Source organism: Oncorhynchus keta, chromosome 5, assembly GCF_023373465.1.
Source record: "Oncorhynchus keta strain PuntledgeMale-10-30-2019 chromosome 5, Oket_V2, whole genome shotgun sequence".
Taxonomy (NCBI): Eukaryota; Metazoa; Chordata; class Actinopteri; order Salmoniformes; family Salmonidae; genus Oncorhynchus; species Oncorhynchus keta.
The window spans coordinates 8,396,446-8,412,289 of NC_068425.1; the positions used below are offsets into that span (position 1 = coordinate 8,396,446).

At 38.1% G+C, this 15,844-nt stretch overlaps 1 protein-coding gene across 1 annotated transcript; it reads right to left on the reverse strand.

The window, feature by feature from the left end:
- Window positions 1-1,858: 1,858 nt before the first annotated feature.
- Window positions 1,859-8,873, reverse strand: LOC118370465 (homeobox protein Hox-B10a-like). The gene is made up of 2 exons (XM_035755472.2): window positions 8,085-8,873; window positions 1,859-6,566 (listed from the first exon to the last, which is right to left on the reverse strand). The coding sequence occupies exons 1-2, from the start codon at window positions 8,863-8,865 to the stop codon at window positions 6,289-6,291; spliced, it is 1,059 nt and encodes a 352-aa protein (XP_035611365.1). The 5' UTR covers window positions 8,866-8,873; the 3' UTR covers window positions 1,859-6,288.
- Between the last annotated feature and the right edge of the window lie 6,971 nt (window positions 8,874-15,844).

Below are 15,844 nucleotides of genomic sequence, written 5' to 3' on the forward strand. Positions count from 1 at the left end.
CACAAATTAGACTCAGACTATTCTTAATTTATTTTGATAATACATATTGCCAAATACAATTTAACATGGCATATTGAGAAATACAGAAATCGTAACAAAATGTAATCATTGGTAAGCAGATAAGCCTACAAGATACAATAATAAGGATTTGATAACGCAAAATGGTTCAATCAAATTAAACATATTTATCCAAACTTATAATTCATCATCAGATATTTCTTTCTACTACAGAGGCCCTCACTTTTCAATAAGAAACCTGATATTGGCAGGAGTTGTAACAGCTATCACAAAGCTATGGGCAACACTAGTGACGTGGAAATTAAATTATACCTTATGATTATGCTCAAGTTCTTTATAACTGTTTAAAGACACTCACAAAGTCTCTTAAGTGGATTTCCGCACAATCAAATACGTTTTGTGAGTAGCCTACACTCGTAGAAAAAGGTTCTGGATAGAACCAAAAAGGGTTGCTTGCTTCATACATGGCACCCCTAAAGCTTATATGTAGAACCCCCGTAAGGTTCCATATAGAACTCTTGGGTTCCATTCCATACAAGGTTCTATATGGAACCAATTTTATTCTATATAGAACCTTACGGGGTGCCATATATGAAGCAAGCAGTAGCAGCAGTAGGCCTATATAGGTTAGTAGTAGAAGCTTCAGCATTAGTATAGCATGCAGCTAATATTAGCCTATATGCTAAATAGTATGCAGTCTGCAGTTCTTTCGGGGAGTGTTGCTACTAGCCTTAAGCAGTAAACAGTAACACTGTTTGAGCAATAACTAGACACAATAAATCAGCGTTACATTTCTGTGGAATGTAAAGTACCAGCCTTTAAGATATTGGACTGCATTATCTATCCTGATCAGATAAAATATAATGACAAATTATATATATATATATATATATATATATATATATATATATTATAACGCAGTATCATGAAGTTGTAGTTGAAGTGCAAATGCCTTTAGCCTTTTCGGCTAGCGTCTAAATAAGGGTCGTGTTTTCGTGAATACTTTGCTGAAATAATATTACAGATGTGGAAGTTTGAAAGATTGACATGACTGTATACAAACACACTATGTCTGTTAATGACCGTTCTGACATGTACATACTCTGTCATCTTTCTGTGAGCCCCCTCTGGATAAGCCTTAAAGGGATACTTCAGGATTTTGGCAATGAAACCCTTTATCTACTTCCCCAATGGCAGATTAACTAATGGATACCATTTTTATGTCTCTGCGTGCAATTTGAAGGAATTTGCTAACTCGTGTTAGTGCAATTGGTAACTAGCATTAGCACAATGACTGGAACTCTATAGTAACTCCTAGCATGCTACTCGATAGACTTTCAGTCATTGTGCTAGCGCTAGTTAGCATTGGCTCGCGAAACTACCTCTAACTTCCTTCATAATGTATGCAGAGACATACAAATAGTATCCATGAGTTCATCTAACTCTGGGGAAGTAGATAATAGGCTTCAATGCCAACTGAAATGCAGAATGCAAAGGCAGATAGGGCCTAACCTGTTTTAAATTCATTGCCATTGAACGTGTAAGAATCCGCCTTCAGACCAAGTTAATGACGTTGTTAGGTTTCACGATGACAGATCTCTCTCTCTCTCTCAAACACACACACAACACAGAACTCACACACACACCCCCGAGGGCCTCGCTCTTTGTACCAGTCCAAAAAGTCTATACTCTTTCCCATGAAATCATCAAAACAAACAAGAGAAAGTGTATCAGCCATTCACGTGTGACAGTCATATCCCCAACAGAGACATTCCTGTGGTAACATTCATGGTAACTCTTGGGTTATAGATGAAGATGTACCTTCGGAAAGTGCCTTCAAAAAGTATTTACACCCCGTTACTTTTTCCACATTTTATTGTGTTACAGCCTGAATTTAAAATGGTTAAATTGAGATTTTGTGTCACCTGCCTACACAATAGTCTATAATGTCAAAGTGGAAGTATGTTTTTAGAAACATTTACAAATTAATTAAAAATGAAAACCCCATTGTTATGACAAGCCTAAATAAGTTCAGGAGTAAACATTTGCTTAACCAGTCACATGTTAAGTTGCATGGACTCACTGTGTGCAATAATAGTGCTTAAACATTTTTGAACGACTACCTCATCTCTTTACCCAACACAAATAATTATCTGTAAGGTCCCTCAGATTCAACCACAAAGACCAGGGTGGTTTTCCGTTGGCTCGCAAAGAAGGGCAACTTGTTAGATGGGTAAAAATAAATATAAAATACATTGAATATTATTAATTGCACTTTGGATGGTGTATCAATACATCCAGGCACTACAAAGATACATTCGTCTTTTCATAACTCAGTTGCTGGAGAGGAAGGAAACCACTCAGAGATAGAAAATAACTAAGGATGGATCAACATTGCAGTTACACTACAATACTAACCTAAATGACAGATTGAAAAAGAAGCCTCTATAGAATACAAATATTCCAAAATATGCATCCTGTTTGCAATAAGGCACTAAAGTAAAACTACAACGAATGTGTCAAAGAAATGTACTTTATGTCCTGAGTACCACTCTTCATATTTTCTAGCACAGTGGTGGCTGCATCATGTTATGGGTACGCTTGTCATCTGCAAAGACTATGGAGTTTTTTTTAGAATATAAAGAAACAGAATAGAGCTAAGCACAGGAAAATGTCTAGAGAAAAACCTGGGGCTGTCTGCTTTCCAACAGACACTGCGAGACAAATTCACCTTTCAGTAGGACAATAACATAGAACACAAGGTCAAATATACACTGGAGATGGTTACCAAGACAACACTGAATGTTCCTGAGTGGCCTTATTACAGTTTTGACTTAAATTGGCTTAAAAAAAATCTATAGCAAGACTTGAAAATGGTTGTCTAGCAATGATCAACAACCAACTTGATATAGCTTGAAGAATTTTTTCAAGAATAATATGCAAATATTGTACAATCCAGGTGTGCAAAGCTCTTAGAGACATACCAAGAAAGACTCACAGCTGTATTCGCTGCCAAGAGGGATTCTAACATGTATTGACTCAGGGGTGTGAATACTTATGTAAATGAGATATTTCTCTATTTAAAATGTAATAAATCTGCAACAATTGTGAGAATATATGTTTTTACTTTGTCTTTATGGGTATTGTGTGTAGATGGGAGAAAAAAAAACGTTTAATCCATTTTGAATTCAGGCTGTAAGACAACAAAATGTCGTATGTCAAGAGTATGAATACTTCCTGAAGGCACTGTATATAGACCATCAATAGTAATGCTGTAACATGTATCTGTAAGAAATAAACGCATTTATCAAAAGCATATGTGGCTTCTGAGTTTGTTTTTGTTGCTTTATTGAGAAGTTTGTGTTCACAATGCAGAAAATAATTTTTAAAAATGGTGAATGATATTTGTCTTGTATTACAAAGTTAAAACAAGATAGAAGTTAGAAAATGTATTGTAGACGATAAATGTTAATGTGCTATTAAATGGCCTGCAAATTATATGAAAGCCTTGCCCCTGACGCAAAGTATAAACAAGCTGGGGTGAACATGAGGTAGAGCCTGGTGCTGGTGTCTTTAATGGAAATGGTTTACAGCGTCTGGGCCTGCTGTACTTCATAAAATTTATTATTTTAGAAGAAGCGTTCATCACACCCAAGTGTACGCAGGCATTTTGGGGGAGGCCTAAATTAGCAATTTAACTCTCCACACGCCCATGTGCAATAAATTGACTCTTGGGACGGAATACATGTCAACAATAACAACTCTTTTAGATAATATTGAATGCAATTTTTTTGGTGCAATTACAAAATGTAGGGTAGTGCGCAGACATGTGGAAACGGCGTATTTTCGTTGTTGTTGCATTCGTCCATTACGCAAGAGCGTTGATGTGCAGTACTGGAGTAATTCAGGTAGTTTCAGGTTCCTGTGATACGCGTCCAGCCCAACAACTTGAAACTACCTAAATCACACAACAGCTTGTCTCACATATTCTCTTCAAAGACCTTCAGAGAACCTGGTTGAGCCACTGGACAAGTTCCCATAGGATAGATACAAACTGCAATACAGTGGGAATAAAGAATAGGAGCGGAAGTAGCATGCCCATGCCGTTTCAATCATGCACAAAAAGGCCTATAACGCACGTTAGGACGTCTTTGTTAGCCACAATACCAGGCAATAATATTGTAGTGAAAAGTACAGTACTATAATCCCTGGGACACATCTGCTACCCTGACTTCCTGAGTCTACAATAAATGCCCTGTCAATTGCCCCTGATAAAAATCTGGAGACCGCAGACAGCGTCACTAAAATCGTGCGCTCTTCAACATGGCGATACTAGCAGGAGACGCTGCACAGTCTCCTTTTGAGATAAAAGGCCAATAGCTGCATATCCAGTGTCCACTGTAGGGAAGTTGCGGCATGTGTTGTCCATCAAATATTCATATTCAAACAATATTATAGAAAGTGTATGCAGAATGAAACCATGGATCACGTCAATGACGTCGAATGAATACATACATCTAGATAAAAACGGAATCAATAGGGATTAAATAATCTTATGTAAACACTAAATACACGTACGTTATTCGTTTTTTTACTACGTGCAATGGTTATCATGATGATCTGGCATAAGGCTATACGTTGCTTCTTATTTCTAGCCTATAAATGCCACAGACCAGGTCATAATTCCAGCTCGACCCATCTCTAACAATCTGGAAGACAAAAATAAGAGGACATTCTATGTGGTATGCTTGTAGGTCAACGCTGTTCCCAAGGGGGCGTGAAAGACTGGCCTGTGCGTTGGCTGACAACCCAATCAGCAGCGGAAACTCTGGCATCTGCAACTTGGCTTCTGATTTTCTTAAAAGAGGGGGAAAAAATCATGTATTTTGAATTCAGAAGGTTGGCCACAGTAAATGGTGGCCACTGAACCCAGCTAGTGAAAAAGGGGGAAATAAAGTTAAATCCACAAGATAAATGTAGGCTAAACTCACAAAAGTATATTATATACATTATTCTTTTTTAAATATTTGTTTTACAATGAATCACTCCTAAATCAGATTAAATTGTTTTCAATTAGACCTTGCATAAACCAAATATATGCATTGACATTGCTTGTTAGGATAAGAACATTACACCATACAACTAGGCTACTGCAAACCACAAATACTAGCGTAATAATAATAGTTACAGCAATTACAATCGTCATTACATTACTCGAGCTCATATGACCTGGTAGGAGAAGGCTACTAGGAAGAGGGATGGGCTAAGGGTGGTAATAGGTGTCTAGAACTAGTAATTATTGCAATGGGATGTACCCAACAATTACACTAAATGTAATGGTGGGGAAAATATTTATTTCAGCAGCTGTATATTTTTCCCAATCTATCTACACATATCGAAGTTGCAAACTAAGACATATGGGAACTGGGGAATATTTATTCAAGCAGAAGTGATAGGCGAAACTATATAAAAACAAACGTTGATAATACAAGACAAAAATATATATTCTATCCCAGGCTTGCCTTTTGGAACGTCAAGGGCTCATGTGCGTAAGAAAACGTTTCCCTATTTCACGGAAAGAGTAACCTTTAATTCAAATGCTCTCATTTAGAAAACATTTTTTTTATTTTTATACATCCAATCATGCATTATTGTAATCAACACACTCTTTGTTTCAAGTCAAGCTATCTGAAAAAGGACTCCGTATAAACAAGATATAATGTTTTAAATCCTTCCTATTTTACAAAATTGAAGTTCAAAATATTGTGCTTACTGGTGCACATTTTTCAAAGCTTACAATAACAATTGCGTCCGCAAATAAATAAAATAGTGCTCGCGTTCTAAATAAAGTGATCCTTTCAAATTGGCTTCCCATAGCCTAGCATGAACTGTAAACAATAGTCTTCGATTCAAGACAGTAGCCTATGTCTGGCAAAAATACAAATTAACCAACGTTGCAATCATTCTATTGAGCTATCAACAAACAACTACAAATAATCAAATAAAGTGCTTTTATGAAGGGTGTTGCGGGACAGGGGTATGGAGAAAGAAAAAGCTTCGCCGATATGTCTCCATCATGGAAAAACGCAAGTGTAACCGGTAACAGCCACCACATCCTCATGCAAAGTGTATAGGACATAGTACTTTCATCCAGATCAGATCAGGGCCTCTACCACATCCTTCAGTATATGGTCCATCCTATTATTGACGTTGCGTCATCTCGTGTCACGTCCATGTAAGCCTGTCTCTGCACACCATGTTTGTGAGGAATCAGATTGGGAAATGTGTGACCGAGTCCCTGGTTCTGTGTTCCCGTGTCATCTTCTTCATCTTCATGCGGCGGTTCTGGAACCAGATTTTGACTTGACGGTCAGTGAGGTTGACACTGCGAGCGATCTCCAGGCGGCGATCGCGAGTCAGATACATGTTGAAGAGGAACTCCTTTTCCAGCTCCAGTGTTTGGTATTTGGTGTAAGGACAGCGCTTCTTCCTCCCCGCCTTCGCCCACAGCCATCCACAGGTTGCATCATTTTCGAATGTTGCATCCTCTGTCAAAACAAGACAAAACAAGTCTTTAGTGGTAGACTGGCAGAACGCAAATTCTTTGTTCCAGGATATGCACATTTCTATAATGCTTCCGCGGGCATTACCTGGCTGAGAATTTCAGTTTATTACGGGATATAATGTCACATGGCATGCCTCTCTCCCCCTTATGTGTGTGTGTGCGAGAGAGGTAGTACAATTGTTTTGTGTTCTATTTTCTCCTCTAATTCACTGATTGCTAGTTCTCTGGCAGTTCTCTGAAATGTAGGGTTTGTTATCACGTTATCAACTAATTACATTCTACTTGGGTAGAATGCGTGAACTGGGTACTGTCAAAAGAACAAACTATTATCAAAAGGACAAATGGAAATTATGTAGGACTAGACATGCATAGGAGAGGCATAGGTCTTACAAGTATGGTACTGAATTTAACGACTGCTGTGCCTACTGGAGTAAATTCAATTTGCCTAGCAACCCATACGTAAAACAAAAAAACGATGCTAGACCCATGTTTGCATCAAATCTATTACACATCTCAATATTTTCCTATGTTTAATTTGTAAATGGACAAAAAGCTAAGTACTAGTCTATCTGAATGTAGCAGATGATGTGAATGGCGTGTAGCCTTACAGCGAGGCATAGGCTATTGTTAGGCTAAATGATGCGAGCCTACTGAACAAATCATTATATGACAAAGCTCTAATCTGAGTAGGATATAGAAATCAGACGATTTCACACAGAAATGTACAAATTAATTGAACATTTTAAGTAGAAATGGGTTGTTGTTGACCCATTAAACAGTTTCACTAGGCATATAATGACTATTTATTTTTAATATGCCAAATGCCGTTGGACAACTTATTTCGACATTTACTATTGACAAACATGTTATAGTTGGAAAGAAAAGTATTATTTTGAACAAAATTACGTAATTTTTGAACACTCAATGGCAAATATTGTCATGTGTGATGACTTTACAACCTGAGTTGAAATATGTAAATAGTTGGTTCATTGGTTAACGTCCGCGTTATATGACTCCGTTTCTAAATTGGATATTTTACGGCACCTCTCAGTGCTCATTTTACGAAACTATATACATGTTAGCTATAGCATCTAGCATTGCAACAGGCAAATAGAAGCTAGCATTAGCTTTAGCCTATATTTTATGAGACTGAGTCAGTCGATTATAGCCTACCCTCACATAAACCTGGGCCCTCAGTCAACTGTAGGCTACACCTAGCTAACTGTCCCTAAACACAAAGGAGACATCCGCTGTTTTGATGTTCAAAGGAGCGCACAGTAAAATCGAGTGCAATTTAGCCTGGCAGGGTAGTTCCGTGCAATAAATTAATTTTGAGCAATGGCTCCCTTTGTCCTCTCCTCTCTCTTCCCTTTAACAGCCTTAGTAAAAAAAAACACCTTTCGTCTCGATTGACCGGATAATGTTTTCCTGTGGCTATTGCCATGGTCGCGTTCTATCTTTTCAGAGCTTTTTAAAAAAACTTTTCATTCCATTTACCCACCTTGCGACTCCTGTCTGGGACCTTTATCGCCCTTGGGTAAGTCTGATGGGGGCTTGTCTCGCCGTAAACCTATGACTAAGTCTTCCGTGTTGGTCTGACTGCTGGCCAGGGTGATGCTGCTGCTATCGCTTCTCTGGGCTGGACACTCACTGCTGCCCAACGCTAAGTCATCAATAACGCGCTTGATGTCAGTGTCTGGATATGGCAGCACCGGGAAGCTCAAGTGGTACAAATGGCTCGAGACTGAGTGGGGAGTGCGCGGTGGATTGGTCGTGTGCAAGCCGTGCACGCTGTTGTTGTACTCCTGGACTTTGAACCCGGAGTATGACTGCTCCGGGCGGAAGTAGCCCTGAATTGGACCAGAACCACCCGTCATGGAGCCCATCTCTGACATTAGTCTGGTGAAGGCAGACACGTCCGGTGACGGTTTTGAGTGGTTGTCCGGTTCCAGCAGCAAATAGGAGGAGTCGTCTTTTCTGTTTGACGCGCTGTAAGGGCAAGCACTGACCTGCGGTACGCGGACCGGGCTCAAGTGTGGCTCGTCCCAGTTCAGTATTCCCTGGTGGTATTGGTATCGAGGCTGAGCCATAGCTTCTTGCGGCTGCAACGGCTGGTGCTGGTTCATTGTCCCGGGTATGGCCGTATTTGGCACGGAACCCCAGTTATGTTGGACTCTGCGGTCCGGGTCAGGGTGGGCGACAGAGGGGGGCTCCTTTGGACGACAGTCCACGAAAGAGTTAACCAAGGACGCCGTGAAAACGAATCTCTCAGAGCATGACATTGCTAGGACATATTTTCGCAAAAAGAGTCTGGCGAGCAGCTTCCTGCAAGGGACCCAATAGCGTCTGGGGTTCACGGGCAGGCTCCTCCCCTTGCGGTGCTGGTTAATTCAAGCGCCTATATCTGCTATTGCCAGAACTTCCTGTTTAATTGATTTCTGTAATAGGTTGCAGATTTCTTATCCATTCTCATAGAGCCATAGCTTATCTTTAATTTAATTAAATGCATATTGCCAATGTGTCAATGGAAGTAGCAGAGTTGTTTTCAAAATGGCTTTCAAAATGGCAGAGATGGACATGTTGTTCACTGCTAGATGGAATATCTGCATTCAATTATATTTTGGACACAGTGTGTAATTCACTCACTCGGTTTAATAATATATTTACGCCTGGCTTGCATCTATTCCAAGCTGTATGAGCATATTCATATCCGTTCTTAAAGTGTATGATTTTATAGGATTAAAGCTTTCAAACCTGTTGTCAAAATTAAGCATCATTTCGCTTCGGCTACAATCCTTTGTTAAAATGGCAATTTTAACAATTTATCAGTCAGATTTATGCCTATAAATTCGACGAAATGTGCAGCAATGTCATATACATCGCAAGAGTTATTAGCTCAAATGCACGCCTAGCAATAGCCTATCACTTACATCATTATGCAGACATTATGCCCACATATCTTATTTTAAATGGATGATTACTTTGTACAATCACACACTTATTTGTGTTTTAGTACAGGTTATATACAGTGTCTTAGCCATGGCTCCTTATAACCTAATGAGTCATTGCTGTTGATGATTTATATTCTGTAAACGGTGTTTTATTGTTTGTACATAAACCCTCCAGCTTTACAGACAATCTTGAATTTTTCCAACAATGGATAAAATATATAAGGATTCATCTTGTAAATGTATTTTTAAACGCTGTATTGTTTAGTAATAATACAATAATGATAACAATAGTAACAACTAAAGCCTATAGCATTAACAACAATAGTTATAATGTTCTTACCTTTTTAGCAACACATCGCTAATCTACAATTGTTGTCATTTATGTAAAGTACTATTTCAGTCACACCTATAGACACTTTAATATGGCATGAAAACAATAATTTAATGCCTTTTCTGGGCACACGAACGAGCTGAAGTAAAAACGAACTGCAGAATTTTCGATATAGGCTATCTAGTATTACATGTTTGAAATTACACGAAATTAAATGTCATGACCCATAGTCTGGGTTACAACTAAGCCTCAAATTGTAAAAGTATTGTACTTTTTTAAGCAGCAACATTTTACTGGATTAGGCAATATTGCGCAAAGAAAACAGCTGGCATAGCTGGTATGTTTAAAAAAATCTAAATCAAATCCAACATGATTTGTCACATGCGCCGAATACAAGTGTACACCTTACCGTGAAATACTTACTTACATGCCCTTAACCAACAGTGCAGTTCAAGAAGAGTTGAATAAAATATTTACCAAATAAACTCAAGTAAAACATAAAAGAACAATAATAATAAAAAGTACCACAATAACATAACAATAAAGAGGCTATATACTGGGGTACAGATTAGTTGAGGTAATTTGTACATGTAGGTAGGGGTGAAGTGACTATGCATCGATAATAAACAGCGAGTAGCAGCAGTGTACAAGACAAATGGAGGGTTTCATTTCGAAACACGTGCGTAAATTCTGAATTTAGAAACAAATGAAAACACCTGTATGTCTCAACGATAAAATTATATGTGCTCTTTAGTGCCAAGTATGCGCAAAATATGTATCTTAAATAGGCAGGCCTAGTGCTCATTTCAACAAGGCCCAATCAATGGAGAAGTCTACAGCATTGATGTGAAAGGTTTGATGAAGAAAAAAAAAGTTAAGGGACAATGTTCATGTTGAAAATTGACAGAGAATACAGATACTGCTGAATGCAAGTAAAGGTTATAGTTAAAAACGAGGTTTACTAAAACAAAGGGACATTTGAACGTTTTGGAAATCTCCCCGAGTCAACATCCTTTGTGGCCTCCAGATGTCACTGTACAGTTGAATCAATCGAAGGGCTCATGACACGTTGAATAGTGGGTACAGATATAACATTGTGAATTTGTAGGGCCTAGAGGTTTATACACCTTTCTTGATGCACTGCATTCACAGGCTAACTAATACACCATTTTGGCTTTGGACAGACAACAAAGACTGCGTGCAACTAATACATAAATATGTAGCCTAATTCTTACATGTCACTAAATTATAGACTAGCCAACTGATCAAAACTAAAAGGTCCGTATGCTATAACCATATTTCGTACATATGAAACACATAGCTAATAAACATAAATTGCCAACATTCCAATCGAGTAACAAAACATTTTCTTTCTCGCAAAACAATAGGCCCTTGCGACTGTCCATCCGATAGAAATGATAGTATCGTTGCAGGTAATCGTTTTGCTAAAAAGCACATTGGTCAACAAAAGCACTATTACAAACTGATATTAATATTTCATGATAAAGTCTATTAGCCTACACATGTTAAGGTCAGACTTCGACAGAAGAATACATAAGCACCGTGTCTGAGGAAAATATAGCCTACATTAGAAGAAAAACAACGTTAAAACTGAGAAAAAACGGACAATTGTTACTGCTTCGGCGTTAGTACTGCATAGGCCTGCACATTTGTCATTAACATAGGTATGTCTATACAAGCATCACCTATATTTAAATTGTTTATATTATATATAATTTACCTATGCTACAGTAGGCCTACGCTACATCATTCAATGTAGCTTTAACTTGGATTGCACACGTAGCCTCGTGGGATGAACTGTTCCCATATGTTCCTGTAAAGCCCCATGGGATGGTAAATAATAACAAGAATAAGCTATGGGAAGACGTATTAGCCTACAGTAAAACTACACTCAAAAAAAGTGACCAAAGCTTACCACACTTCGAGGATATTCACGTATTGACGTAAACATCATTGGATTAAAGCTGTATGCCTCTTGATCCAAAACCAAACGAATTCGTATCTTCCTTTGCAAAAACGAATCCAATCGTTTCCGGCGGGCCCTTGGCCTCGTTTGTATTCCAGAAACTGCAGTTTTGACGTTGACAACCCCAGTCTCATGCGGCTGTTTACTTTTTCTCTGGCGGGCTGCACTAAAGCAATTAAACATTTGTGGGGGAACTTGGAATGATGGCCATGTCCTAGGAGCCCAGATAGGATACCATCTTATATGCAAAGTACAATTTTAGACCCAACTTTTTTTTGTGCAACGAAGGAACGACAATTTATATATTCCGAACATTCCTTCTTCATAATCACAAAGAATTGCTCTCCAAATGGTGACACTAACCACAGCCAAACTCGTATAACTGTATCCATGACTACGGAGCCCCCAGATTGCTATAAAGTTTTACAGCTGATAAAGGCTCTAAATACTATGCCGCTGCTCTGGAAGGTAATGGAATCGATCTTATGCAGATATTTCCTCTCAAAGCTGGAATGCTGGGCTTTTTTAAAGACAAACCCACCGGGCTGTCCATGCATGCATGAGTCGTTATCTATATAAAATAAAAAGACTGGTTTTTATGAAAATAGAACTGTGAGTGCATTGCTTGCTGAGAATAGTAAAATAGTGCATTAGTAGAATTAAACCATATTATAACGAGCTGATTTGCATATCTTATAATCAGCACAATGCAAAAGTCTAACCTTGAGGTTGGAAGGTCGAGCGCGTGCACTAAAGAGTTGAGTGCATGGGCTACATTACTGGAAATCGCTATTCATAGGCTATGTGCTACTCACTGCTTCCTCAAAAGAACACGAGTCAATATGTTCCAGCATGGGACCTTTGCCAAATTACCAACACGGGTATTGGTATACCTGTTTGTCTGATATAGACGAAGTCAGTAGCCTATTCGTAGGTCAAGGATTGAAACAATTCATATAGCATAGTAGTCTAGGCCCATGGCGAATTCGGAATCTCCTCTGTTTACCGTCGTTTCGACTACTCACGCAATAGATACACAAAAATGGCTATTAGAACTGATAGTTTACCTTCAATACCGTAAGAATCTTCAGCGGTGCACACTTTTGAAATATTATCTAGAAATAGATCTAGCATGCTCCGTGCAAAATACAAGAGAAATAACCCACTAGGCAAAAACTGGTAGAATCAAAGTTGTTTCACGTCATTAAAAAAAACCCAACTATGTGATGATGTTGAATCAACGTGGAAAACTGATTGGATTTGCAAAAAATCGTCAATGTAAGGAAACGTAATATTTCTTTCACCCAACTTTGAACCTAAATTGAATGACATGGTGACATGTTTTGTTGATTTCACGTTAAATTCAAGTTAGTTGACAACTAAACCAAATGTAAATGAAAATTACACGTTAAACTGACGTCTGTGTCCAGTGGGAACGACAGTAAGTGGTTAACTTTGGGACATACGGACATGGACAAACCCACATGCAAGTTCTGCTATCAATTATACGTTTCCTGTGCCGTAAACTAGAAATGGAATGGCACATTTGAACTTTAACAAGTCTTATCTGGCAGATGACCATTTTGGCATCTAACGCATGAATGGAAGAGCCGAGCAGTCGTTCAATATGAAATCCTCATTTTATATTTACAAAGCTGAACTAGGAGGGGGAAACTAAACAACACGGAATAGATTGCCTTGTGCTTAATGCAGAGTGTTTCACACATTATGAACATTATATTATATACTATAGTGCTATGTATTTCATAATTTTCAAACAGAACTTAAACAAAGTATCAACATTGTGTAAGGACCGAGATACTTCAATATCCTGCATGTTATCACTTGTATTGTTGTGATAAATATTACAATTTAAAAACAACAATAATAGCATTGTTGTTGTTAGTAGTAGTATTGTTGACTGTTTTTTTAAGAAGCATATTTATTGTTGTTATCGTCATTATTATTTTCTATTATTATCATAATTACTATTGTCATAACTCGAAAACGAGGAGAGGCGAGAGAAGAAGGCGGGGTAAATTGATTGTTATTTGTTATTGTTATTTATTTGTTATCAAGTAGCTTGCTTCTAGGTAATGGGGTGTTATAAGACTGCTTTTGTTTCTTTTACTTGCATCTTTATAAGTAGATTTCAGAACAGCATACTTTAAATCATTTGTATTGCATGATGAGTTATCCTTTCAAAAGTCAATGGATTAATTCTATAACATTTGCATTGAAGACATCTATCTATAAGCACCATCAAAACGGGATGCTCTCAATCTAAAAGTATTGTATTTCAAAATGGCTCTGTATTTTAGATTTCGCTGAAGCCATCTTATTTATCCCACGAATATATGGACAAAGAGCAAAGAGCTATGCCTTCGAATTAATACTTTGAGTTGAAATACTGTTCGCCAAGCAAACTGAATGAGAGACGTGACAGTTGGAGAAAACGTCTGCCTTCGGTGTGCAATACAATCCTATGACCAGAAGGTGACAGTGTTGCCTAACTTTGACTCCTGTATTTATTTGTATTTTTATTCAACCTTAATCGTATCAAGGAGTCAAACTGAGACCAATGTCTCTTTTACAGATGAGCCCTGAATGACATAAATTACAGGAAATACACAAATCAATATAAATACAAAAATGCAAGCAGAAAAACAGGTCATAAAAAAATGTAACACATTCATCAGTAATACGGTTCTCAATCAGCTTTCTGAATTGCCATAGAGACACCAGAACATCACCTGTAAGAACATTAACTAAAAGCTTATTTATGTCTGCCAAGGTCTGCAGTGGAGAATACTGGTGTCTGCCCCTAAACAACAAGGCAGTGAGAATCTACTCTGTCTTTTTATTGTGACATTACTGATACATTTGTCACCATTTAAAGTTATAATCCTTAACTTAAACAATTAAAAAGCTGTTACCCGCCTCTGTTTTAGTCACACACAAAAACCCTCAGGGATGTGCCTGGGGAAATGTAACCACTATCAAATTCATAGACAGAGCTATGGATCCAAGGACTGACCATCCATAATGTCAAAATGATTGTTGTAACCATGTTTTAAAGCTATACAGTGTTTATTTACATTTATATTGTTCACAAACGTTGGACTAAAACAAGCTTATATTTTGGGTTCTGGTGGGATACAACCGTTGAACAAAGCTCATGAGGTATTTAAGTTATATTCTTCAAGAATCAATGGGTATATATCCTCAATTTATAAGTCCAAAAAATGGATGTAGCAACTAAGGATACTAGCTTTAATCACAAATGCCCTGATATAGACATTTAAGTTTCACTGCAGCATCTGTCTATAATGGGGCCTATGATGGACACAGTATACAGACTGTCCATGGAGATAACAACCAAACATTGTTTTACACAAGAACAAATGTGAAAAGCAAACTCGTCACAGAATATGTTTGTCTACTCCATCCAGGGTAGCCTTTTGGGGGCCCTACGCTATATTTGGTTGGGGGGGGGGTCATTTTTTATGACAGCCGAGAACAAAATGTATGTTTAAAGTTAATTTCCTGCAATTCTACACCTTTTGCCACAGAGCGTAGAGAAAATGTTGCAGTTTTACAGCTAATTTCCTGCAATTCTATACATTTTGCCATGACTTATGCCATGAGTGAGAGTGACTAACAAAATCAATGGGGCCCCCTGGGGGTAAGGGCCCTTGGGCACGTGCCCTGCATTTCCGGTTGGTACTCAGATATGATTACTACAAGTTTAGATAACTGGCTAGACTAATTTATCAATCTAAAATGTGTAAGCTGACCGCTAATTGAGTGACTGTCAGTAACTGACAAAAGAGAACAACTGCTGATGCACAACCAAATTGACTAGCTTACACACTTTTGGCCCAAACACTGATGATATGGATGGTCTGCTTGCAATTAGCATATTAATCCAATTAATATGGTCAAAATCTGGCTTAACAATGACACCCTGTACAGAGTCTCTCTTCCAACAT